Source organism: Phodopus roborovskii, unplaced genomic scaffold, assembly GCF_943737965.1.
Source record: "Phodopus roborovskii unplaced genomic scaffold, PHOROB, whole genome shotgun sequence".
Lineage (NCBI taxonomy): Eukaryota > Metazoa > Chordata > Mammalia > Rodentia > Cricetidae > Phodopus > Phodopus roborovskii.
In genome coordinates, this window is record NW_026126447.1 from 17,172,216 (window position 1) to 17,200,056 (window position 27,841).

At 41.4% G+C, this 27,841-nt stretch overlaps 1 protein-coding gene across 4 annotated transcripts in view; it reads right to left on the bottom strand.

The window, feature by feature from the left end:
- Nucleotides 1-1,271: 1,271 nt before the first annotated feature.
- Nucleotides 1,272-27,841, bottom strand: part of Ttc39b (tetratricopeptide repeat domain 39B) — a 99,950-nt gene continuing 73,380 nt past the window's right edge. For all 4 annotated transcript variants that reach the window (XM_051188117.1, XM_051188118.1, XM_051188119.1 and 1 more), the window contains 11 exons: nucleotides 27,323-27,388; nucleotides 26,156-26,264; nucleotides 25,368-25,435; nucleotides 25,222-25,281; nucleotides 23,431-23,592; nucleotides 22,149-22,240; nucleotides 20,666-20,792; nucleotides 17,804-17,915; nucleotides 13,896-14,010; nucleotides 11,908-12,024; nucleotides 1,272-8,211 (listed from right to left, as the gene is read on the bottom strand). In XM_051188117.1, the coding sequence (XP_051044074.1) occupies nucleotides 8,121-8,211; nucleotides 11,908-12,024; nucleotides 13,896-14,010; nucleotides 17,804-17,915; nucleotides 20,666-20,792; nucleotides 22,149-22,240; nucleotides 23,431-23,592; nucleotides 25,222-25,281; nucleotides 25,368-25,435; nucleotides 26,156-26,264; nucleotides 27,323-27,388 (1,119 nt within the window). In that variant the 3' untranslated portion in view covers nucleotides 1,272-8,120. The remainder of the gene's footprint in view (nucleotides 8,212-11,907; nucleotides 12,025-13,895; nucleotides 14,011-17,803; nucleotides 17,916-20,665; nucleotides 20,793-22,148; nucleotides 22,241-23,430; nucleotides 23,593-25,221; nucleotides 25,282-25,367; nucleotides 25,436-26,155; nucleotides 26,265-27,322; nucleotides 27,389-27,841) is intronic.

The following is a 27,841-nucleotide window of genomic DNA, read 5'->3' on the forward strand; positions in this document are numbered from 1 at the left end:
TTTGCAGATCTATTTCTACACACAGAGACACACACATGTCAAAGGGAGTAAGATAGCATATTCTAGAAGTAAATTTGAGTGGCCAAGATCTAGAAATACGTATGTTTTTCTAGAAATGTTAGAATGGCCAAAGAATGATGACAAGGCACAATTAACCTACCCATTACCCTCTTTTCCTAATTTCCAGAGCCCACATTTAGACTGCACTTCTCCATCTCTTCTGCTAGTAGATGAAACAAAAGACTAAATTCTAGAGAGGGGAGCTGGCTTGTGGTGCAGAAAAAAGGGCTTAACTTTAGACTAGTCCACTGTGTCTCTTGCATATATCCCTTGATGGTTCTTAACACTGAACAGAGTAGGAGAGTCATTCCTATTTTACATTAGATTGGAGTTTGGCATGATTAAGTGGTTTGATGGGGAAATCACATGCAATGATCTAGACAAGTCTAATCTAAATACATACCTGCATTTTGGAGACAAGCACTCTGTCCACTCTGCTACAATGGACTCTTCAACTGGACTGTAAGAAGCTAGTTTAAACCTCTGAGCTGCTTAAAAGATTATACAAAGATGAAAGAGACGGCAACCCCTCCCACCCTCCCTCAGGGCAAATGGTCTATGCCATTTCTCCTTCAAGCCCAGGGCTCAGCCAAGAACACGGCTTTAAAAAGAGCCTTCACCAAGGCAATTAGTTGAAAGGCAGTAGCTGCCGGTCCTTGTGTCGTTTGCTCCAGCTCTGGCAAGCACAGATCACAGCTAGTTACTGTGCTTCCATTAATTTCCAGGTCCCCAGTCACACAGTTCAAAGGTCAGCCGTGCAACTTTGGCTTACTGTGTGAAGTACAGACTCTAAGTTACTTCTCTGGCTCACAAATCACTAAGTTGATGACAGCGTTCTTAGCGGTCACTTATGTCCCCACCAAGAAGGACCATGAGGAAAACATGGCTTTCAACACAACCGGTGGCACCTCTTCAAGAGCAAGGGCATTCCATTAACTGGAGTTATTGAAACACAGGATGTTTTCATCGTGATTTCTTTGAATAATCGGTGCTTGAAAAAATAAAGTTGTCCAAATAAATGGAGTTAAAAAAAAAAAAAAAAAAAAAAAAAAAAAAAAGAGCCTTCACACCTGCCTATACGACTAGGAGGAGAAAAAAGGAAGTCTCACCAAGAAACAAAAAGTCAAGTCAAGCCTGTATCTCATGGCAATTAAGGGCCAGACAAATGGATGTTAATTCCAGCTTTCATATGCAGACCAAGCAGAACAGACTGTAATTCCACCAAGTGTCATTTATTTAAATAACAAATCAATTGCACATTGTAGGTAACCTGGTTACAGCAATATGAAAATATAGAATTCTGAAAACAATCTGGCAACTTAAATCCGTATCTAATAACACAGAGCCTTCTATAGGGTACAAAGGAAGGAGAAGAAAATTATTTGCACTTAAAAATACAATTTCTAATATGACATCTGTTTTCAAAACTGTCTAAATTGTAAAAATAGAAACAGGAACTGTTGTCTTCATATTGAAAATTTAAATCTTTTCTACATTCACTTACACAACACAGATGATAACATTAACACAAAGTCAGCATACGAAATCATGGGAACACATGAAAAATATAGTTCATACTTTTCTTCTTCCTCCTTGACTAATGAAATCTTTCCAGATGGTCTCTTTCCCTCTCTAGGACCTGAACCTAACCCATTGATTAGCAGATAGATGTTAATAACACATTCATTTTACAGAGTCCTAACCCCTTCAAGTTCTACAGTGGGTTTCCTCTGTAAGACTGGCGGCTGAGAATGAACACAGAAGACCATGTTCAAGTACCATGAGGAAAGGAGGTCGAGACAAGACACCTCCAAGTCTGACCAGCATGACACTGACTCCTAAGTACAGATGGGAACCCGACTGAGTCAACTGGAAACTCAAAATTAGTTTACAAATTTTTGCTTAAGCCAAAAATAAGTGAAAAGCAAATGTTACCATGAAGGCCTCTTACAAGTCAGAAGAGAAGACTTTTTGTATTTTTGAGGCAAAAAAAAAAAAAAAAAAAATTCTCAAAAGACAAACATCTACAAAGTAAATGCTTTGATGCTTTGGAAATAAGTTGTACAATAAAATAATACATCTCAATTATTAAATATATATATGCTTTTGTATATAACTTGCATCAAAAATTAAGAATTCTATGGACATCTAAAATAAATATTTTAAAATAGTAATCTATAAAGAGACAGATAATATTCTTTCAGGTGTTCAGATGCTAACAGTCAGCAAAAAGAGAAATGATGAAAAAGATAAACACCTGGCTGTAGAACCACCCCCCCCATGACACGGTGACTGAGTGCAGCACACTGTTAACTGTTAAGTGCCTTCCTGTACAGCACACGTCAGTGGCACACGCTGTCTATCTCTGTAAATCTTGGCTAATCTGGACCCAACAGTGATATTTTCTTTCATCGTTAAATAAAACCCAAAGCCTGAGATTTAAAATGTTTGCCACAATCTCTCTCTTCATGTAAATTACTTCCTTAAATACAGATCACCTGGGCTGGGGGCTCAGTGGTCCAGTGCTTACTCAGCAGTGTGCCAGTACCCTGGGACAGGAGTGGGCAAGAGAAGAACCATACAAAAAGCATGTAACTGTCCATTATGGGGAAGAAGAAGAAGAAAAAAAAAACCCACTTCAGAATATAAGGGAATTTGTGAAGACTTATCTATACTCATTTACTATCTCCAAAACTTGGGCACTCTGCTCTATTAAAGGCAAGACTGAAGTTAGAAATCTGTATAATTCCTCAAGCAGAATGTGTCACACCTTCAAACTGGGTATATTTCAAGCTCAAAATAATGCAATTCCTTCAGAAATAAATGCAAGTAATATTCTTTAATGTGTTCAGTTATCCAGATACTGTTATTGTCTGTTCTGTCCCATTGAAAACAATTTCTTTGTACTTTCTTTTAGTACCCAAACAAACAAGACTTTTAATTCAGTCCTAAAGGGGGAAAAGAAAAGTTAAGGTGCAATAAAAAAAAGTTAAGGTGCACCCAATGTAATATGCATACGTACCAAGTTCATCCTCTAGATTACACAGTGTAAGAACTACTTAGTTAACATACAAGGTGCACTATGTGTTTACTGTCAGTAAGTCTGTTACTACTGTGCCTTGATTTTTCCTACTGGATAGTCAACCTGGGGCTGAGGACGTGGCTCAGTTGTGGAGCACTTACAAGACATACACCAGCCCTTTCTAGCACCATAAATAAAATAAAATAAGACAAAATATAATTCAAGCTGCAGGCATGTACAGAAGTCTTTATTATTTAAACACAGTGAGGCATCTGCTTTGATCTTTGCACACAGTCCTGTTGCAGTAGAACTGCGCTGAACACGTCACTGTGCACTGCACACATGAGTGCATGGGGTTTAGTCTTCTCACTCTATATATCCTCTGAATGGTTCAGGCTGAGAACCTGCTCAGCCATCTCAACACACAGAAAGTTCCTCTGTCACTTCTTTCTGAAGTAATGAGTAAATGGACTGGAATGGACTTAAATGTGTCCCCACATAGGAAAATCTGTCCAGATCAGATGTAATCATCAACACAAACTCCATCTTCCTTGAAGATAGAGTCTGATGGGACCTTTACATTACATTTCAAGTTCAATATTCTAAAGTAATAAAAGCTAACAGCAAATGTACAAAAGACCAAGATATGAACGAGGGAGGCAGGATTCTAGAAACCTAATACATAGAGAAAAATATGTAAATAATTGGGCTATGGAAGAGCAATTTGGAGAAATCCTTCCACTCTTTAAAGGGCATGAAGGATTAGCCAATATGGATTGGTTTATATCACTTACCTATAGACCAGTTTATTGATACATTAGATCTATCACTGTATCTAATAAAGATGTGCTTAAAGAGATTAAAATTTATATTTTTGTATATCATAATACACACACTCAAAATACTCATAATAGGCAACTGGAAGGCTTAAAATATTTGAATTCAGATAAATCATCTTCCATGTTATATCTTAAGTGGGTAAATTGTGCCTAACAATCTTTATATTGGACTAGCTAAGAGGGTCAATGTCAGCATGTTGATAATGTAAAAGCATCACAAAGGGTTCACTAAATTTTTCAGAAATTACTCTACTCCTGAAATCTACCTACCTACTGTTGCATATAAAGATAGTTTACAAAAAATAGAACTAAGCTAGCAAGCTTAAGAATAAGAACTTTTAGATGGGCACACACACAGGGGCATGAGGTGGATAAGACCAATGTTCATCTGCGGAATACACGGGAAGAATGAAAGTTTAAGGGCACTTAAACTGGGGGGAAAAACCACTGAGAGATATTTGAAACTGATATATATGTAACAGACGAGGAGTGGGCAGTCACAGCAGACAGCAAGCAAATGTCAGACTGCCAGGGGGCAAGAACCCAGGAGGCCTCTGAGAACTGCAGCAGGCAAGAAGGAAGGTCCCACCACCTACGGCCATTGCAGAAGTGCAGCAGCCACAGCTGACAGGTGGCCAGCACACCTGCCACAGGAGGGCAGAAGAAGAATAAGTTCAAAGGCTGAAAAGGATGAAATAATTTTCTAAGATCCAGACCTGATGAATTACAAACGTTTAGGATTTCAATCACTGGAAGCTTCATTCACTAATTTCAACTAATGCACCAGAATCGGTGACTCGGGAATACAGGGAAAACAGGGAAGAAAGAAATAGGAAAATGAAGTGTCTACAGAATTAACCAGAATAATACCAGAACTAATTTTTCCACTTGGTCCTAAAGGCTGTTTTTAAAGTATTCTTATTGCCCAGGGAATGGGGCTCTACTGGATCTCTGTGAGTTCGAGGCCTGCCTGGTCTACAGAGCGAGTCCCAGGACAGCCTCCAAAGCACAGAGAAACCCTGTCTTGAAAAACAAAAACAAACAAACAAAAATTGTAAAATGACCTGACCTCCAATTCAGTTAACCCAGGCACTCACACCAGGGAGGAATGACAGTCACCCAGTGCTACTGAACTCACCCCTGTCCAAGGAGCTGGTTGGACTAATGGGTTGCTCTAAGGCTACAGATTGTCCTTCACTCCTAGGAATCTAGAATTTATATCCCTGTAGTGCTTATCCACGTCTTCTCCTGTTCTCAGGACAGATGGAAAGGCACTGTGTGCTCTGCAACTTGGGAACATATCTTCTATGAAGGAAGAGCAAGTGTTCAAATATACGCAGGTGTTGGTGTAGTTATTAACCTTGTAGGCTTTCCTACTCACCAAAGCTCTGAAACACAACCTTTATATTTACAAAGCACCAATCAGAACACTGGACAATTACATAAAATGTTGTCTCTTGGGCACTTGCTCTCCACAAAACATCCTAAATCACAAGACAGATTTTAAAAGATGACCCTTACAAACATCCGAAGAAACTGGTGCCAGTACAGCATCTTGACCATGACAGGAAATAGATAAATATCTGTGGCATTAATTCTATTGCATAGCATTTATAAAGCCACCAGGTAAACACTGCTATCTGCGAAAGAGCATATGAGTAATAAAAGCAAGACAACAACAAAACAAAAAAATGCCATAGGTGAACTTGTTTGATAATGTAAACGCCATCATTTAAAAATGATTATCTACCTATGTGTATATGTGTGTTTCTTCTGTGTGAATATATGCCGTGTTTGTTCAGGTGCCTACAGAGGCCAGCAGGGGGTGTTGGATCTTCTGAAGTTACACACAGTTGAGAACCACCTTACATGCATGGAAACAAGTTCTGGTCCTCTAGAGAAGCAGGAAGTGCTCTTAACTGCTGAGCCATCTCTCTAGCCCCTAAAATGGTCATTTTTCAGCTTAATTTTTTCTCATTTTATACCAGATCAGAATGGGAATTTATTGTTATAGAGCATGAGCTCTGACAGTTTCTCAGAAAATATGGGTATATAATCTTTTTGTTTTTCTTTTTTGGAGACATGGTTTAACTATATAGCTCTGACTATCCTGGAACTCTTACATAGACCAGGCTGGCCTCAAACTCAGAGAGCTACTTATGCCTGCCTACCAAGTGCTGGGATTAAATAAAGGAATGTGCTACCACACCCAGTTATATTCTTTAATAATATGACTATATATGTTTTTAAAATAATGTTGTCAAAGCTCTTCTAAAGAATTTATAAACTTTCCTTCAAAGTTATATATATATACATAATTATTGAACATATTTCTATAGTATTATGACAATATATTTCCCCTTCCATCTGTAGCTAGTTGTATAATTCATAGTAATGTGATATAATGATATCTGTTCCCATGTTATCTGAAGGGATGGTCCTCTCACTCAAAGTGTATTAATCACCTTCTTCAATAAATATTTCCTCAATATTGGTCAAATGGTACCTTAAGTAACACAATTCCAATGCCTGCTGAGCATGGGGAACTGCAGTAAGGGACAGAGGAACAACTCCATAATCTGGGCCACTGTCATTGCTAAATGCATAAACTGAAAGGTTTCTGAATGCCTGCATTCATTTCATTTTACAGCAGAGACTGAAGATGCAGCTGATACTTTTTTTTTATAGGTTCTGTAATCCATGCACAGAGCCATAATTATCAGACTCACACAAATGTATACAGCCTCCCCAGGTTACAGAAAGCTACAAAATGCACAATCTAACCGAGACCTCAGAGCACGGAGTGCTACCTTAAGCCATTCCCACCAGAAAACCCAAGTCTTAGAAAGGCTAAGTTATTTGTTTTGTGTTGTTAACTATTCACCAACACACAGGGACTCCTAACTACAAACCTAGGGCTCTGCCTGGGAAAGGTGGAGCCATTACCACCTAGACAGGTAACCAGGACAAAAACCCAGATTCATGGACTCATGAAGTGTTTTCCTCACTAGATGGAATCTGGCCCTTAGCTGTAACACCTACTATTAGGATTGGGAAGACAGGGTATGGGTTAAAAAAATACTACAAAACATTCTAAATGGGAAGAGTGTAGATTAAATGCTAAACATTGTTGAAAATACCTAAAAAACAAGAGATTCACGGTTCTAAAACTCAAAGAGACCATTAATGTCACCTGTTCCTTTTCTAGTTCTCAAATGAAGAAGACACAGTGATTGACAGATATGGGAACTCTAGAAAGGCCATCTGCTCACCAGCAGCAGAGCCTGGCTCATCCAGCTCCATGCTCTGGTTTTGTATCCTATTCAGAGAACTAAAACACAGCCCAGAAAGAAAAAAAAAAATGGAAAGAGAAAAAAAAAAAAAACCATTAGCACTGGGCCAGCCACATCCTAACTGTAAAAATGATTGATGTTTTACATGTCATTTAAAGCAACAGGGACTTTTCCTTCCTATAAGAAAGGCAGTCATAGTCTATATTTCAGGCTCAGCACTAAGGTTAGAGAGTTCTAGAATACAGCTTTTTCTTCCCATAGATACTGAATGCTATTACTGAACCAGATATGAGTACATTCAAATACAGGATCCTTTCTGAAAAACATCACCATTGCAACTGCTTGAGGATGGAAACCCATGAGCTGACGACTGCATCATCTCGTACAGAAGTGGTCCTTCAGCCTAGGAATACTCCACCCCTCAGGCCCTCTGCCTCTCTCTTCCAGAACTTTCAGAAACCCACTGCTATATTACTTTAGATGTGATATTATTTTCCACTCTGAGATCTAAATACTAAGCAATAAAATATCTCTGAAGTTTAAAGGACAAGCCAATCTAAAAAACGGCTCAGCTTATAAAGCCATTTTCTACTTGAACAATATTAATTTTCACATTAAAAAAATAAATAATCTAACTAGACTTTATTGTACCTGTCAGTCTTTTAAAAGACTACCCCTCAATTGAAATCTAATGTGAAATTCTTTTTAAAGGCAGAGTATAAGAATTTCTATACAATATGGAATGCCATTCCATAGGGGAAAATATGTAGACCAACAGTAAGCCACTCAGGAGACAGGAAATGCCTGACAATAGTTTCCCTTATGTTTCCACCTTGGCCAGGACTGATCTCCATAGCAAGAGTCCATGTTAACTGGTGGTAATTCCATCCTGTGCATTCATTCCGATCAGTCTGAGGATGGCTTTTTCCAAAGATGAAGGGCTGCTTGAATTCTGAAATGTAGTCTAGATTCCAAGGAGTAATCTTTGTAGTTGTTTCTGAAGACAATGAAGAATAAAATTATACAGTCAGCATTTCTCTGTCTAGCAGGGCACCACCACCCCTCCTCTGTGCCTTCTGATTCTGGGTTTCCAGAAGCTTCCCTGGTAGTGACTTAAAAGGTCATGCTTTGAATTGCAACGCTCTAATTATCAAACCACAACTACAGCAAGGTCATGAGGGCATGGCATGTTTTGTTAACTATTGCTAAACGGCTCAGCTTCTAGTTTTAAAGGAAAATGTTAAGTCAGGTACATATAACACAATGGTCAACAACCCATTACTCAACAGAAGAAAAGCACCTTGAAACTCACATGAAACTACTCTGACAAAGACAGCAGGGTTACCCTGTGACCCAAAACCATTTATTCCAGTTCTTATGCAGGTAATCAGTGCTTTTGTCACTAATGACACAATTACACCACTGTGAGAAAGGGCCACAAGCAGGTCAGCGGTGCAACATGTTGGTAGAGAAACTGTCTGGCACACAGAGAATCCGAGGTCAATCTGCAATACCATAGAAAAGCAGGGAGCACAAAATCCAAAAATTACTTGAAAATTTGACCACAGCAGTTTAAATGCAAATGGCCCCAAAGGCTCATAGGGAGTGGCACTATTAGGAGGTGTGGCCTTGTTGGAGGAAGTGTGGCACTGGGGGTGGGGTTTGAGGTTTCAAAATGCTCAAGCCAGGCCCAGTATCTCTTTTCCTGCTGCCCACAAACCTGGATGTAGAACTCTCAACCTACTTCTCCAGCACCATGTGTGCCTGTGTCTCACCATGCTTCCTACCTTGACGATAATGGACTAAACCTCTGAACTGTAAGTTAGCCCCAATTAAATGTTTTCCTTTATAAGAGGTGCTGTGGTCATGGTGTCTCTTTACAGCAACAGAAACCCTAAGACAATGATGTTGACCTCTCCTTGCTAAAATTGTTAGGAATTGGCAAAATGGATGGAACAGTTGCAATTTATGTCTCCTGGTTTCAAACCCTGCCTTGGCAGACAGGCAGCCGACACCTGCTTTGAAGTAGTTTTTCTATCTTTTTTTTTTTAATTTATTTAAACACACTTTCTTGGTAACTTTGATGAGTGTTAGTACGATGTTGTTCACAGATTAAAATGAACCTGTTCCTAAGATCCACCAAAGAACAATTGAGTATTTTCTCAGTTTCTGTCCACTCTGAAAAGCCCATGCTATGAAGGGGAACTGGAGACAGATACGGTCCTGAAATGATGGGAAAGTATGTTTGTGTTTGCTCTACGGGTACTGCCTGCATTAGTGGTGGCTTTGAGTACTTTTCAGTGCTAAAGAACTGTCTTTCTGCATCTCCTGCTGCTCCATCTGCACTGAGTAGCTCTGACTATGCTCCATCAGTGAATGTCTGAAGCAGCAGTGCTCACAGTGCAGTGTCCCAACTCCCTGTGAAGATGCACAGTGCAGTGTCCCCACAACCCCCTGTGAGATGCACAGTGCAGTGTCCCCACAATCCCCTGTGAGATGCACAGTGCAGTGTCCCCACAACTCTCTGTGAAGATGCACAGTGCAGTGACCCCCACGGTTCCCTCTGAAGATGCACAGACACCACAGCTGAAACATCAGCTGTCCTCATGTCCAACATGTTACCTCTTAAAGTGGCTTCTTCCTAGACTGTCCATTTCTCTTTTAGGAAGAGCCTGGTGGTTCCATGGCCCTAAGCTCCCCACCACCACCCCCATTATACTCTATTCACAGCAAACATCCCTAACCCTTACCATAGAAGCTGACTCCATCCTCTCCTCACCTTCCTGTCAAGATTATACATGACCTCTATAGTTTTGGTATCACGTTGCACACCTTCTTGGCAGATGCACTCATTAGCAACCATTCCCATGGTTTTCAAATTTTTGGCTTTTCATATATGAGTGCTTCTTAGCTGGTAACCAGTTGTATGAATGCAGCGATTTCATCATCATTATTGGATGTGCATATGATGTATTGGTGGGCTATGCATGCCACAGAGTCTGTGATCAGGTCAGAGGACAACTCTGTAGAGTTGGTTCTCTTCTACCTTTAAGCAGGTTCTGAGAATAGAACTCAGGTCTTCATGTTTGTGGACAAGTTTTTAATATTCTGAACCATGTGTTGCACTTACCTCTTTTGAACAACCTTACATAAACCTTGACATGCGTAAAAAATTAAACAACAACTTGTTATCCTCTTAACTCCATTTAGTCTTATTAAGATCTTTGTTTTCAAATATTACAGCTTAATCCTAGAACTGGAATGTTCCAGGCGCTGTACAAGACCTCCATCTCTGGCTCTGTAGCTTAACCACCTCAGGAATGATGGTTTTGACCAGCACTCTCTGTGCTGGGGACTGCAGCTTGTATCCATGTGGCCTTGACTTTATCACTGAATACAGCTGCATATCTCATCTCTAGCTCACCATCTCCATGTAGATGTCTAGCAGCCACCTCCAAGTATTACAGCCTGGAGAGGTGTCTCTTTCTTCTCAAAAACCTGTTGCTCTGAGTGTTTGCCAGTCAGAAAAAAAGCATCACTATCCACCTACTGACCAAACTACAGCCACATCTTGTGCATGATGTTCCCTACACAGCCATTCTGGTAACCCATCTTTTCAAAACTACCTTACTTATGCTGGTGTCAACTATATCATCACCTCCTCCGAAGAATCTCAGGTGCCCTAGGACAATACTACATCTCATCATAATACTCTCCGTTCTCTGATACCTCCCTCCAGCTAACCCTGCCGAGCATTCCCTGATCAGTTTGCAGCCGCCTTTCCATGGCCTTCATTGTATCTGGCATATGACAGACATTCAGTGAATCTGAAGAAATAAACCAGTGACTACTGAGCTATTTATAACCTAGAAGTTTTTGCTTCGTTTACTGTTTGTTTGTTTGTTTGTTGACACAAGGTCTCACTTTATAGCACAAGCTGGCCTCATACTTACAGCGATGTTGTGTGGAATTACAGTAGGAATTACAAGTGTGAGCTACTCACTGACCTAGAGTTTTTATGACATTCTTTTTCTACTGCCCCATGTGCTCCAGACAAACAGACCACAGGGTTTTGCACTGCTGAAAGCAGGCCATGATCACAAGTGTGGGCCACTATCTAGCAGAAATGAGCAGAGATGCTTGGAGCTTCCATAGAAGAAAGAAGTGAATGCAGGAAAGAGTTTCACATGATCAGAGGTTCATGAAGGAAATGGTAGATATGACTTATGTGACAGTATTTTTTGGGGACAGGAAATTATGACCCAAAGACCAGCTCTGAACACACCCCACTGTTCACTTATCTTCTACACTACAGTTACTTACAATGTATTTAAGTGCAGTCAATGGGCACCTTACACTCTAAATCCAATACTCAGAGACCAAAATACCTACTACTTGGCCATTTGCAGAAAACGGTTGCTGACTCCTACTACACAAGACAGTAAGCCGAAGCTGGCCAGCTAGGTGCACACATAACATCTCTAGGTAGCCATACAGCGATGGACTGAGAGTCTTGAAACAGCACAACTACAGCAAAAGCCCACACACAAAAATAAACCCAAGTTAGCAAAAGCAGTCACATTAGCTGGCATTAGCTCATCAGCTTTATGGAGTACCATGTCACTGCTGGTGTTGAACTGGCACTGATGTCTCTCACTCCACGTCACTAGGACAAATCAGGTTCAATACTCACCTTGCAGTTTCTAGGGCCTTTATGGCTTTGTCAATTTCCCCTTGGCTTTTAAACAAAAATGCCAACTCAAACAGAGTGAATGGCACCAGATAGTGGTCATACTTCAGTAGCTTTTCACTAAAAAGACAAATGAAAATCAGTTAAGTCTTAACAAAATTCAAGAAGTATCATTTATAACAAGTATCATTCTTCATTTCCCAGACAACATTAAGAGGAAGGCTTCTGTCCCACAGATATGGTCCTTAACCTCTGGAATGGAGTACACTTCCATACACTAAATCTTTTGTTCCTTAAAGTATGGCCAGCAGCGATATGGCACTGTCTCTCAGGCAGATCTATACACAGAGACCTTCAAGATGAACCAGAGAGGACAAGATCACCTTCATGAGCATGCAACTCTAAATTTGGTAATGAGGAAGTCTCATTAGTTTTGTGTTTAACAAAGCATCAATTTCCTTCAAACATCATCTTAGAATTCTTCAAACGGGCAATGGCTACATGGCTGGCGGTCTGGTTTCAGCACCGTTATGAAATCTATAAGTTCAGGGAAAAGCCTGAGTAACAAACAGCCTTTTGAATCTAGAATGAATTGTGTCTCCAGCTCTAACTGCAATGGAGTTTTTGTTTTTGGTGTTGGATAAGCACATAAAAATATATTGGTTATTAAAAGCATAAAATCCAATGTAAAACCCCATGGCTTCTATTTTGAATGGGTGCTCTTGACTGTTCACTGATTTGTATAGTTTTTGTGCCAGGTTAACTTTACTGTGTGATTCTTATTTTTATTTCTTACTTTAAAAATAAATTTGTAATGTAAATAAATTTGTAACCTTTTAAATAAAGTTAAAATAAATGAAACATAATGACAATCATCCATAGCTCGGTTTACCAGGCTATCACCCAAACTACTCTCAGATGCCAAGAAGAAGCAAGAGCAAGACTGGCTGTGCTGGCGAGCCCTGGGGTCTGCGGAGAGACCTGAGACTTTGAGTCTCAGTGGTCACGCAGGCAATGAGGCCCTAGACACAGAAAGCAGGTGGCTGGAGCTGACACCTTAAGCCTGGAATGCAGAGTCTGTGCTTTGGAGAACGCAGATTAAAAGAAACCCACTCGCTGGCAAGGAACAAGCCCAGATGATGGCCTCCTTTTGCCTGCACTTTTGACATGAACAAAAAAACAAAACACATCTCTTTGAAACTGAACAACAAATAGGCCAGCCCTCCCAGAAATTTGCAACTCAAATTTACATTGCTTAAGAGATCCAAAAGCTGTTCAACATGACATCAACATGACGATGGCCTCTAAGCAAGCGGTGTAGGAAAACTCTTCCACAGAGGGTGATGTCAGAACACAAATCCTGAAGCACTGTGAGTCAATAAAACAAAGCAAGCAGCACACAGGGCCACTGCTATCACCCACCGGCCCTTGAGCCTAATGAAAACATCAATAAATTACAACTGCACATATAGTTCTTTAATATGTTCACCAAATACAGGGACCTGCCTTATTTGGGAAGTAGATACTGTGCCCTATATTCTCGTAAGTACTGTTGTGAGGAAGGACATTGTATGGCCTCCATCTTTATGGCTTGCAGTGTTTTCAAAAACACTGAGCCAATGTGTGTTTAAAAATCAGGAGATCTGACATTAGATGCAGCTTCCGGCTTCTTTATGACAATCATAGGGACCCCTGTTACTGGGCCCACGTTGTGCACAGTGAACAGTTACAGCCCTTGGGGAGAACACAGTGGCTACCAGTTCATCCACAGCCATTCACCCTGGCTCCAATTCACACCAGGGCAGCACCGTCATTGCTATCAAAGAGGATCACCGCACATACAAGAAATGGGCCATCCTTAAACACTGAGTGGATAAACATAAAGCTATTGCCCATGCAGACTGTAGCTTTGTTCGTGATACAGGCTTGGCACATCACTCTGTCCCAGAGATTACCCTGAAGCCACAACTTGTATCCAGGCCGGCTCTTACCTTTCCATAATGTGGTTGAAACACAGCTCAGCTTGCAAGGGCCGCTGTAAATTCTTGAGGCAGCATCCTTTCAGTAATTTTACCAAGCACTCATCATCCACAGAGTCAGCAAAGTCTTAAAACAAGAAGCCAACAAGAAGGGAAATTTCATTGTCTTTTGTGGTGCCTGGGATGAGTGCTAGCACCTCATCCTTGCGAGGCAAGCACTGAGCTGCCAGGCCAGCGCAAAAGTACTTTGCAAAAACCCTAACTGAGAGGAAAACTAACCGCTTTTGGATTTTAGGGGGACCATTTAAAAACAAGTTTACTAACCTACTATGTAAATAAAAACACTCAGAGGAATACTGAACTTACTCATTCTACACCGTTCATTAAGGGAGACATCACAGGCAGAGTTTTCAGGAGGTCACAGTGAATTCTGCGACCTTAGCTACAACAGGAAATCTGAACTCTAAATAAAGAATGAGCTTCATTAATTCTCTCGGAGGTAAAGAGGAGGAACCGGGCTGTCTCCTCCTGTTGTTTTGGCTTCTAACCACGCTGGCGTCCGCACAGAGGAGGGATAGCACTTCCATATGGAGAAGCAGATGGCCTCCCACCCGCTCAAAATGCAGGAAGCACAAACCTCTCTTCCAGATCATTATGTTTACAACCTATCAATTCTCCCAGGTTATGTTCTTTTGGGGGAAAATTATGCCATGGTTCTGAAATACAGAAAAGGCACCTAAAGTCGACACAAACTTCCATGTTCCAGGAGACTGTTCAGGATGTCCTTTCCCTGCTCCGGCCCCTGCCTCTCCAGCTCAGTCTGGGTATGTATTAAACAGAGTGAACCACATGGTGTAGTGGCTATCTGTCAAAGGTAGCCATACCACGTGTTCCGATCCTGAAGGTTTTTCTGCTTTTTTTTTTTTTTTTTTTTTCTTTCGAAAGTGACAGGCAAAGAAGTCATTCCAAGACAGACTGCTAATTTACACGTTTCAGGCTGTGACAACAGTGTGGAGGGGTGGTAAAGGGAAATGACTAGACCCTGGAAGTTTCCATATTGCAAGTCTCATGCTTTGGGTTCAAGCCTCAGACCTCATCGGAGACACATGCTGGTGTTTCGGTTGGCAAACCCTCACCTATGGGAGGTTAACAGTGCTACTCGCGCGGCTCACTTCACTTCTACGTGTTTAAATGCATGAGACTCACTTCTACCTGTCCAGTGCTGATATGTCACGGGCCACCTCTAGGAAAACCACAGACACCAACACCTCTGACCTTTCCTACTACTGACTCGGCACCACCTCACACCCTCCCACACATAATCCATGCTTCTATCAGAGATGTCCACTGAGAAGCAAGCCAGTCAGGCCCAAGCCCAACGCCAGGTCCACACTGGTCACTACTTTCCTGTCCCACTTGTCTACATTCTGTTGGATTCTGAGAAGCGGCTCTCTAATGGTTTGCGTTGTGACAACATGTGCTTGCTCAGTGAATGATGATTTTTGAGGTGGCACAGACAACTACTATTGAAAACCTAGGAAAGTCACTCTGTGGAGATCTTAAGTCAGCGGTGTGACAGAGGAGTTTGTATCCCACATCTCCCACAAACCTCAGAAGCAAAGCCACGGTTTCCTCTGACCACAGCACACACTGTCACGACTTGCACTCCCATGAAAGAGGAAGAGGTGAACAGTTTCCATGAGGGGGTGTGGGGGGCTGAGGGGGAATCACTGTAGCTAGACTGATGAGGTGGGCTGTGGGTGAAGGCGCTTGCGGTAAGCCTGACCCCCTGAGCTAGAGCCCAAGAGCCCCCATGGTGGAAGGAGAGAACCAGTGTCCACAAAATGTCCTCTGATCTCCACACACGGAGGAAACAAATCATGTTTGACAAGCTTTTGTTTTGTTTGTTTTGTTTTGTTCTTTTATCACAGCAAAGATGTCCACGCTCGTGCAGCACAGCAGGGATGCTGAATATCCTAAATGAGGGCAGGCTAAGAAAGAAGGAAGTTTGAAAATTACAAAACATCTCCGCTGAGCATTGCAGAAACTCACTGCAGGGCACCAAGAGGAACACGTGAAAGCAGACTGAAAAATGAAAAGCCGCCAGGCAGTCCTGCCTGCCTGCCTTTATGTAACCAATTCTATTTGCTATATAAATGTCACCATACAAATGTACTGCAATGATAGACAAAGCGGATCCACTGCCAACTTCTGGCTACGTGATGAATTTGGTTAGTCTTCCAAGGAAAACAGTATAGAAGTTACCACCACATGCCAACGCTAAGCATGCCACCAAGTGCTCCTGCGTCTAGGCTGTGCCCTTTGTGTGGATGACCAACCTTTACTTACTATGGCCAGGCACTATAAATAGGCCAATAGCACCCTCTACCCTCCGCTCTTTAACCATAACTGACAAATCAAAAACCAAAACATCTGATATGGTATCTAATAATGGGCCGGAGGTAGAGGGGTAGAAGCCCCCACAAGCTCAGACTTAGAACTTCTCTCAATTTTCCAATCACAGATTCCCCACCTCACACTCCGAAGAACAAATACTTAATTACTAAGAGTCGGGAGTTATGGGGCGGGGAAGATAACATTCCTACATAAAACAAGTATAACCTGAATTCACAGTAAGGTGAAGGTGACCCTGACAATAAACCAATTCTTTTACACAGAGGAAAATCACAGGGCAGGACTGCCAGCAAGCCTGGATGTGTGCTGTGTCTCGCACAAGCCTCTGATCTGAAGATGCCATAGAAACAGAAACCCGAAAGGCAGTGATTTTGGTTTCTAACCACTTTGCATGTATGAGCATATGATGCAAACACTTCTCCTTTAATTGTTTCTCTCCAATCAATAGAGGGTGAGTATCTGAGGGTAAAGAGTCTGTTCAGCGAAAATCCCAATGGCCATTTGCAAACTCAGGACCCTTGACTGACAGAGGCTCCATTCTTGGGAGCTGGAGAGGTACAGAAGAACATCACAGACATGCATGGAAGTTTATCCTACTGAGTCCAACCCACCTGTGCAGAGGGAGGTGGAAGGATACAGAGGAAGAAAGCTGGTTATTCCTCTGGGGGCAGGCATCCTACAACTGTTCTCACATAAGCATTCATTCATCCACTTAATTTATAAATATTTGGTCTTTAAACAAGACAATCCCCATAAAGGCAAGAGTTATCTTTAATTAAATTCAATGAATGACAACAAGAGCTACTAAATTTGTTCAAAATTTTGAATTTTTGCAGAAGTCCATCTCATGAAATCTCATTTTAAAAAGTACTGGTTTTAGCCTGGCGTCGGTGGCACATGCCTTCAATTCCAGCACTTGGGAGGCAGAGGCAGGTGGAACTCTGTGAGTTCGAGGCTAGCCTGGTCTACAGAGTGAGCTCCAGGACAGACTCCAAAGCAATATAGAGAAACCCTATCTTGAAAGACAAAACAAAACAAACAAACAAACAAAAAGAGTACTGGTTTTTATTTTATATGTGTGAGGATTTTGCCTGCATGTCATGTGTACCACATGCACACACTGATCCTGTACCCCCTAGTCTTCAGACCTGTGGAAAACACACTTCTTTTTCTTCATAAGTTACCCAACCTACAGTACTCTGTTATAGCAGCAGAAAAAGATTAAGAAAAGCAGTTCCTTAAAAACAATGCTAACTGATCCATCTGTAAATCGGCCCACAATGGCTATGCCATAAAAGTGGAATCACATCCCACATGGTCTTTTGTGGCAGACACCATTCACTGGTGAATCAAGAGGCGCCATTCTCCCTTTATCTTTATGACAACCACCCAGACACCAGAAGCTCACACCTTGCTCTTGAGATGCACATAGAGCAACACGGGCAGACATGCACCGGGGAGAGACCAGGGAGGAAATGGAGTCAAGACAGGGTCTACACACTTACTCTGATTTTTTTGCAAAGCTGCCTCAGCCTTCTCCACAGTCACCAAGAGGTTTTCAGAAAGGTCCTTCCTTTTGGCCACTATTGAAAAGCCATTCCAGACATACATCATTTCCTAAGGAGACAGGAGAGAAAACCATATGTGAAGTGTCTGCTAAGACCTCAACATGACAGTCAGGATCTTGTTCCGACCTTTCTTCATTTTGGAATTTAGTGACATAATTTCCCTGGGTTTACTATATGTCTGTTGTCTTCCATGCTCTGAGGTAAGTAAGCATATATCTTATACTCTTATTAAAATCATCAATTCATTCAACAAATAGACATTAACTATCTACTAGCATACAATTCTTTGGATAGATTATACAGAAGTAAAATAATACTTTAAACTGACACTATGAACAATTTTGTTTAATGTAAACTTTTGTTGTTACTTTTAAGTAAAGGGAAATATTTTAAAATGTCTGCTAGTTGTTTACATAAAGTGTTTCCAAGCATATCACTAGAAATGATCATTGGAATATTTATTTTACTGGGCTCAGGTTCTTTTATATCATTAAAAACATGTGTCTGCCCAGTAATACGATCCAATATGCAGAAAACACGTTTGTTTAAAGGCCATATGGCTGAATGACAGCTCCTGAAATGTAAACTAATGACTTCTCGTTGCAGATTATATTTAATGGACTAACAGATGAGAATTTTTTTTGGATCAAAAGCAAATGTGTTTTTGCTTGAAAATATTTTTCTAATGTCCAGATAGTACAGTTCATATTTTTGAAGGGTATATGATGAGCATGAATTTTAAAATACGACAGATAATTGTTTGAGAATCCTTTTAGCCAGAGAGGCCATGGGAATGAGGCAGCCCATAATGATATCAGGTTTGCTTTATGGCACTGGAAGCTAGGAGCACAATTCAGTAATGATATTTTTAAACTGATAATTTAAATGTTTTAATGGATGTAGTGTTTACCAAAGGGAGAGGCAAACTTGGTTGAAATTTTTAGGGAAAACAGGCTGTGCCAACATCCTTAGGCAAGACATGGCCGAGTCTAGTCAATTCTTCATCTCTGCATACCCATCAACCTTCAGGGGTTCAAAGCATTACAGAGCCTTATACCACATCAGTGTCTAAGCACTAATACACACAAAAAAACATAATGGTCCAGTAACATTTCCGGAAAGTTCCTTGACACAGAACCTTCCCAATGCAAACCACTTGATATCAATGAATGTGGAACAGGGCTAAAGCTAATTAAGGCAACAAAACAGGCACCAACTGGGAGAGGGTGTGTGGTCTCTGTGTTTAGAACAGTGCTCTTGTTATTGTCTGTGCTCAGGACACAATTACAGGCCCATCACATTTCTATCTCACCACATCAGTCTACTCTGATGTCCTGTGGGAAAACACCTGGGTCTAGGTGCTAGCTGTAGGCCAGCTCCTATCTGACCCTTGTCAGGGGCTATATTCTTATTCCACTTAAAATACACAAAAAAATCCTTCCAAGAGTGAGCTACAAAATAAAAATAATCCAATAAAACTGAAGAAGGATATGAACAACTGAGCACATGAAGACACTCAGAAGTGTTAGCACAGAAATGCAAATTAAAAGAAGGAAGAATTATCAGCCATTTGATACAGTATTGAGGGGGTGCGTGAGAAATTTAATGTTATCTACCCAAACATTAACACACACACTTCAACTAAGAATTCCACTTCTTTGAAAACATCCCCAGAGAACTACATGTGCATACAAATGATGTTCATTATAGCATGTCTATAACAGTAAAAAAAAAAAAAAAAAAAAAAAAAAAAAAAAAACCTGGGAAATGCTGCATAACTTCTAAGTGGAAAATGATTAAATAATCCCCCAAGTTACAGAAGGCTCACAGAACCAACCACAGAGGAGGACTGTGACACTGGGGTGCATTGAACACTTTCCCATGCCATAGCTAGAGAGTCATAGCGGTGTAGCATATCCAGCACTCTCAAAAGAAGGCTTTGTTTTAAAAATTCAGGTCAAATTGTGTTTTCACAGAGGCTTCGCCAAAGCAGTGAGCTGATTAGGAGGGTGAGGTCAAGCAGGACCGGAGCAGCCAGTAGCCCAGAGCCCTTCCACAGTAGAACATGCTAGTCCAAAAGGGGTTCCTCTCTGCTGGGGAAGCCATCTACAAAAGGCTGCAATGCAAAAGGGCGTGGCACAGCTCAGGGGTGAGTTTCCCTTGTTTACAATTCCACATCAAATTGGCAAAGTTTTGCTTACATGGGTTAGGTATATTTTAAGGGTGGGGAAGGTAGCTGGTTTTCTCAGACAGGGTCTCATTTTATAGACCAAGCTGGGCCTCAAATTTGCAGCAATTCTCTGGCCTCAGCTGCCCAAGTGCTAGGATGACAGATATGAGCCACCACGCCCAGATTAAACAAACTATATTCTTGAAAAATTATTCTTTAAAGGTTTCCTTTTACTTTTTTACATAGCTATTAGAAAACGTAAAACTGAATTTGTGGTTTGTTTTGTAATTAAATTCCACTTTAGTGAAGTCATCTTCCCCCTTTAGGCTCAGACTTCCTCATCTGAAATATGGAACTGAGACTGTACTTGCTTTTATGATAAAAATCAAATGACACATTTTTTTTTTAATTTGCCTTTATCACAATGTCTAGAAAATACTAACTAATCAAAAAGCCTCGGGTTAAATGTTCAATGTTTTTAAAAGTAATTTATGTATATATATAAATATAAAACTATACAATCATGCTTAACTGAGTTATAAGCTTCACAACCAAAGGGAAATACATTCCTTGATGCTCTCAATAGTGAATTTATCTCTAGTATGTAAACAATGAATAAAAGTAAATACCAGGGCTGGCAAGACAAGCTTCCCTGGGGCACCTGAGGAGGGTGAGTACCGACGTGCCTTCCTCACAGCGAACTTCTCAGTTGGGAGAGATTTCCCAGCGATCCTCTGCTTCAAGCCATCTACCTGTCTGTAAAGATCACATGAAAAGACCAGTGAACATACATATTATTCACAACTGAGGTTTTCATATCTATATCCTAGGCCAGTAGCAACCAGGAACCTGCTACCCCAAACCTGAATCGGCAGTTCTGGGGCTGGGACCAGCAATCTCGATTAGGATGTACATTCAAGCAATATGGATGCACAATTCCGTAAGAGACACTAATTCACATATTTCCTTCCAGTCAGCTTAGCTAGTGTCTTACGGTTGCCAAACACAGTCCAGTATAGGTGTAAGATTGTCAATTTCCATAGATGAGTAGAAAAGAGAAGGGAAGCATGAAAATTGGTACATTTCCTGTTCCTCTCTGCAGATATTACACAGATATACAATATAATGTGTATCAGAAGACAGTCATTCATCTATGCAGATTTGAAAAAGCTAGCATAACATAAGTAACTTTGTAAATAATCATTTTAGGATTTAGCATTTTCAAATTCTAAGGAATTTGGACTGGGAGATGACTCAGTAAGAGTGCTGGCTGGGCAAGCATGAAGAATTGAGTTCAAATCCCCAAACCCCAGGTCGGTTCATGCTCCTGCCTGTGAAATGGGAAGGCAGAGACAGGAGACAGGAGGGGCACTGGGATTTGCTGGCCAGCAGCTTGGCTCCAGATTTGGTGAGACCCTGTCTAGAAGGATTAAGGCAGAGAGTGGTAGAGTGGAATTCCTACATGTCTGGGTGCACGCACATGCGCACACGCGCGCGCATACACACACACACACACACACACACACATACACACACACACACACACACACCCCTAAGCAAGTGGAATTCCTAATGTCCTCTGTCCTCTGCACACGTCTGGGTGTGCACACGCACTCCTACACATGATGCATACATACACACACAGTCCCACACACAAAATCTAAGTACATGAAAATGAAACTAAGATGAAGAGAGACTAAACGTTCATGGGGAAAGACTACATTGTTTGTGGGGTCTCTTTCTTATGCATCACTTTATGAATGCATAAAGGGAAAGGATTCCAGAAGATATCCGATTACATCACTGAAAGAATCAAACGGGGAGGACAAGAGCCCCAGTATGAAAGAGCAGGTGCACAGCCCTGTGATTAAACCCTAATTCTAGGAAACAAACACAGCGGTATGTTTTCATGATTCCCTGACTTGCACACACATCTGAAAATCATGCTAAGGAATGACATGCTGGCCTTCAGCTAAATGTATTATTTATTCTGAGTGTGTCCATACCGCTGAGCAGAGGAATTAAAACCTATGGAAGTGGGGTGTAAAGGGGAAAAGCCCTATGTGTCTAACACCCCCAGAGCCCCTGTGACAGAAACAGTGTCGTGCTTACCTGAACAGAGCCACCACATTCTCATTAGTGGTTGCCACATCCTCCTCTGGAAGCATGCTCAAAATGGCAGCTTTCAAAAACACATAGGTTGCCTAGAGGAAACAGAGTCATGAGCTTACTAGAGAACATGGCATTTTAACCTTGCACACTGAAGTGACCTAGATGTCATGTTAAAAGGTTTCATATCTGTTTCAATGGGGCCCCAGCACTAAGAGGGGTGAGTAAATATGGGACCCCATCTCTAACTAAGAAACTATGTGCACTGATCTGCTGGGAAAGGGACAACCACTTTTCTACAATGGAGTGAGTGACACTGGGTATACTGACCACACTCTGGGACAGGATGCTGTCCCATGCCTAGGAGTAGCTGCTCAACATAAAACAAACTCCATGTTTTTGGTTTTTGGTTGTTTGGTTGGTTGTTTTGGGGGTGGGGAGATTTTTGCTTTGTTCTGTGACTTTCGGTTTATTGATCCTTTGTGTGTTTTGATTTTCATTTTTGTGATCTACTTATTTATTTATTTTTTAAGGAAAGGGAGAGAACATAAAGTTGGGTGGATACGGAGGATCTGGGAGGAATTGAGGGAGGGGGCACATGATAAAAGTACATTGTATAAGTGAAAATTTTAAATTTAAAAAAAAAAAAAACACAGGCTTCAGCTCTCTGCCCTAACTGAAATGCTAAAATGTGCTAATAAAGCTGGGTCCGGTGACATGTCTACAACCCCAGCACTGGGGAAGCATAGGCAGGAGGTTGCCACAAGTTCTAGGTCAACCTGGGATTCATAGCGAGCTCCAGGCTAGCCTTGGCTCCAAAGTGAAATTCTGTCTCAAAAGACCAAAAACAAAAATGACAGGACCACGCCATCACAGGTGGGAAAGTGGACAGAACAGAAGACCATGATCTCTTCCTCCCTCCCGGCTTCTCAAAAGGGGCTCAGAATTAACTCTAATTATCACCAAAAACTTGGCCACAGGGTACTAAAAGCCTACAAAACCACCAAGAGTACAACAGTGATAAAAAAGACTGACAGCCTACCTGCAGTCTACCCAGGCGGTAAAATGCCTTGGTTGCAGAGCACTCCGGGGGATTTCTTAAGCTGGGAGTGCTGAGGACACCACCTGTGATTGTGCACTAGCTATCCACTGCCCACTCCCTCCTCCTACAGTCTCTAAATAGAGAAAAGTGTCCATGCCATGTTCTTGAAAAATCAGTCTTAAATGACAAAGCACTGTGGCCATGTAGCTAACAGAAGACTCCGACAAAGGTAGGACACTTTACCTTGGACCATTTACTCTCTTTGCAAAGTAGGTCTGAATAATAATACGCCTGCATCCAATTTTGTTGGTATATACAAATCCACATTAATTCCCAGTAACAGAGATGGTGAAACTGTTTCCACTCTTCTTGAACTGAAATGCATTTTCGAAACGTTTCTTGAGCCTATAAAAATTGCATAAACCTGATCATGCAGATATTAGACAAGGAGATAATAACCTAACATAAAATACATAAAACACTTTGTACAGAAAGAACAAAACATCACTCATTAAGCCACTCAATATGACAATACACTCCCTTCCTTATGTGCGGTGATACAGTTAGATTCTGCTGTGTTACTGCACTTTGTGGGGGGGACCTTGTACTTTATAACATAGGAGTAGGAAAGCCCCTTTCCAAGTGAGAGAGAAATGTCAAAATTCTTTCATAAAACACAGACTATAACAGTGTAAGAACCTCTTTGGACAAAACACACTTTAAACAAAATTCTAGGCCCTGGGTGGGCAAAGAGAGGGCACTGCAGGTCACAATTCAGCAAAAGGTCAGCTGAGCCCTTAACAGAAAAGTTGGTAAAGATGTAATCAGACAAATCAGAGGGAAGAATAAATAATCAATAAACATGCAACAAACTGACAAACTGGTTAATTGGATTTGAAACTCTGGGGTAGGAATGTAGCTTGGTGGCAAAGCATTTGCCCAACATGCACTAGACCCTAGATTTGACAAGCACAACAAATAATAAAAGTAATAACAAAGTTAAGTTAAAAATTCAATTCTTTTTTTTTTTTACACTTATCATATGGGCAAAAAAATCAAAACACAGGGACACACAGAGTTGACAGAGAGCACTAGAAATACAGAGTCCCATGTTTTAAAATGTATTATTTTTAAAATGTGAGTGACTGTACACATACTGCACCACATGCATGCCTAGTGTCTACGGAGGCCAGAGGAGGGCATCGGATCCCTTGGAGCCAGAGTTATAGGCAGGTGCGAGCCACCTGGTGTGGGGGCTGGGAACGGAACGAACAGCAGGTGCTCTTAACCACTGAGGCATCTCTCCAGTCTCAGTTTCTCATTTCTTTAGGTAAGAAAGGCAGTTTGCCTGGATGACATAAACACAAGCACCATCTGACCCAGAATTTGACACCGATGTATCTATGCACAGAAATGTACACATGGTGATGGTTTAGTGGCCAATCATTAGTAGCCACTGTAGTGCATTTAAATATCCATCTCATGTAGTGCATTTAAATATCCATCTCATGAAAGGAAATACAGCCATCAAAATGAACAGAGGGAGACTTACATATTCTGGCCTGGAGGAAGAACTAGGGTTTTATATAAATAGGAAAAAAAGGTTTGCTCCTATCTGTGAGGAAGGGTATCATATATGCACCCACACTCTTCTACTTCAAGGGAATGAATCAACTCGTTCCTCTGATGAGGAACCAGGGCAGTTGCCTCATAGGCAAAAGGTAAGTTCCAATGTCAACACACAAACAGACAATAGTCAAAGTTTTCTGGAACCCCTTAGATTGGCCATGTATTATATTTCATAGTTCTACCATGAACTATCCCATGTACTTTATGTATAAACACACACTGATGTAAGTTACTAAATGTGACCATCTATATGCACAAAGTAAAAGCTTGGCTTTTCAGAATGACATTGCCTGTTTCTGGTTTTTTCCTAGTCCATGTAGACAAATGTACTTATGCTGAGTGACGTGTGAGGCAACCCTTCCGCACAGACACTGGCCCCGGGTAACCCTTGATGAAATAACTCACATTTTCAACGTTGCCTTTCAGCAGCTCGATTCGGGCGTGGTAGAACAGTATGAGCGAGCCCTGCAGAGAAAGCAAAAAGCACACTTCAGCAGACAATGGCGGCTGATGAGTCATGGCTGGGACAGGCACCGGAAAAGTAAGCATACATTTGGGAACTGTCGAAGGAAGGGTGCAAGGAGGCTCTCTGCTTCCATAACGTTCACTTCTCCTGTGCCTAGAAAGTGAACAGATACGGCTCAGTGCTCACAAAACACGGTACACATTTACAACCAACTCCCCCGATGTCACTAATAACAAAACAAACACAGACAAGATCCAAGTGTTTATTTTGTCTTTGTTTTCATCTGAAAAGTTTATGACTTACAGAACTCTAGGGCAGACAAATTCTTAAGAACGGTGGTGGCCATCTCAGATTCCTCTTGACATTTCTACTTTTCAGGCAATGTTAACTTACTTTACCTCCAAATTAAATTTTATGAAAAAAAAAATCAAAAAATTAACATGAGTGTGGTAAAATTCAGCAGCCTAATATATAAATCTTATCTGAGAATAGGTTTTAAAATGCTCAGTGAGGTATTAGAGAGATGGCTCAGTGGTTAAGAGTGTTGGCTGCTTTTTTCAGAGAAACCAGCTTCAATTCTTAGCACAGCTCACAGTCATCTGTAACTCCAGTACCAGGGGATCCAATGGCATCTTCTGGCCTCTGTGGGTTCCAGGCATGCACGTGGTACACAGACATATATGCAGACAAAACATTCATGTATGTATGTATGTATGTGTATGTATATATAATGCATAAATAAGTAATGTTTAAAAAATGTTCATTGAAAGCAACCAGTCAAGTGTGTCTCTACCAAAGATCACTGTAACAAATCTCACTATATGCCAACTCAAAAAATACTGAAAGCCCAGGCTGGAGACTGCCAGCTCTTACCGAGAATCAGAGAGATATAGGTATGAAAAGCCAGGATGGTAAGACAGCAGAGTGGGGACCGCATGCTGCTTCCGGACGCACCCTCCCGTAGCTGCAGAAGGCCCAGGTCCTGCGGAGAAGAATTGCGTCACAGAAAGAGAAAAGTCTGACTTTAAGAAAAGCACATTTAGAAACTTTCCCATTTATTTTTTTGACCAGTTTGGAATAATGGTACTAATTAAACAGAAACAAACTTCCCATTTTAAACTGGCAGAAGACAATCTGGTAAATCCTTTTAAACTGCCCTAGTTGGCTTTATTTGTCCATGTAACACGGCCTAGAGTCACCTGATTGGAAAGCTTATACCGAGGAATTGCCAGGCTCAGGCTGGTCTGTAAGCACGTCTGTTGGGGAAGACCGCCCACTGTGAGCAGCACAACCCCTAGGCAGGTAGTGCAGGGCTGTATAGGAAAGCTGGCTAAGCAGGAGCAGGAGCAAGCAATACGGCAAGTCAGCAAACAGACTGCTCACAGTTCCTTCCTCCAGATCCCTGCCTTCAGTTCCTGCCCTGACTTCACTCAGCAGTGGACTGCAGCCTGGAAGTGTAAGGGGAAATAAACCTTCCCCTCCCCTACACTCTATTTGTTCAGAATGTGTCATCACAGCAACGAAGATCAAACTAATCCCTATCTATCATGTGACTTTAGAGAGAGGAAGAAACTGCTCATTTCCAAGCAATACTGCATTTCTTTGATAAAATTATTGATTTTGAGTTGGTAGGAACTTGTCTCAATGGTAGAGCATGTACCCAATCATGTGTGAAGCCAGGCCTGGGTTTCACCCCCAGCACCACAGAAATCTAAACTGAGGTCCAAGCTCAAGGCACTGTGATGGGCAAGAACGCAGGCCTGCAGAGGCCTGCCACCCAGTAGGGAAGGTGGGATAGGAACTCACTATTTCGTGGGAACAGAGTGAGTACCTTGGGAACAAATGACTCTGGACGTTAGAAACACTTGTGCCTCATTGGCAAGTCTGAGGGAGCACTGTGTGGAAGAGATGGCATTCATCTCAAACCTATGAAACGAGGCACTCTTGAGAGAACATCATTTGAAAAGCTGCTGGGGAAGAACTCTACAACAGAGAAAGGCAGAAACTTCTGTCAAAATTAAGACAAAATGCTGTTTGTACCCTGTTTCCAGAAAATCCAATAAACTCTAGCAATCTGATAATTCTTGCTGGTAAAAGAGACAGCATCTGCAAGAAAAAAATAGAAGCATGGGTGTACTTAGGCGTTGGAAACTTTAACACTGTAGACAACACAATGGTTAACCCTAAACTGGTTACAAGTTCAAAAGCTCCCATAAACCAAACCAAGTCTAAACTGGCTGTGACTCGGGAGGGGACAATAAAGCCTGGCTTCCATGATCCTCTAAGCACTGGCTTGGCTCTTCTCGTGTGAAATGAAATGACATGAAAGTAATGGGTGGGGCTTCTTTCTGCTTTTTTCCATTCTGCTTTGTTTTGTTGAAATAGGGTCTCATCTGTAGCTTAAGCTGGATTTTAACTTGCAGTGACCTCCTGCCTCCCAAGTGCTGGATTACAGTGTGAGCCACCCACCAACCCTGGTTTATGAGAGGTTTCCTTCAGCTTGTTCTGGAAAGTACAAACCTAAGGTAATGTGGGTGATGGCTCATCACTAACAGAAGT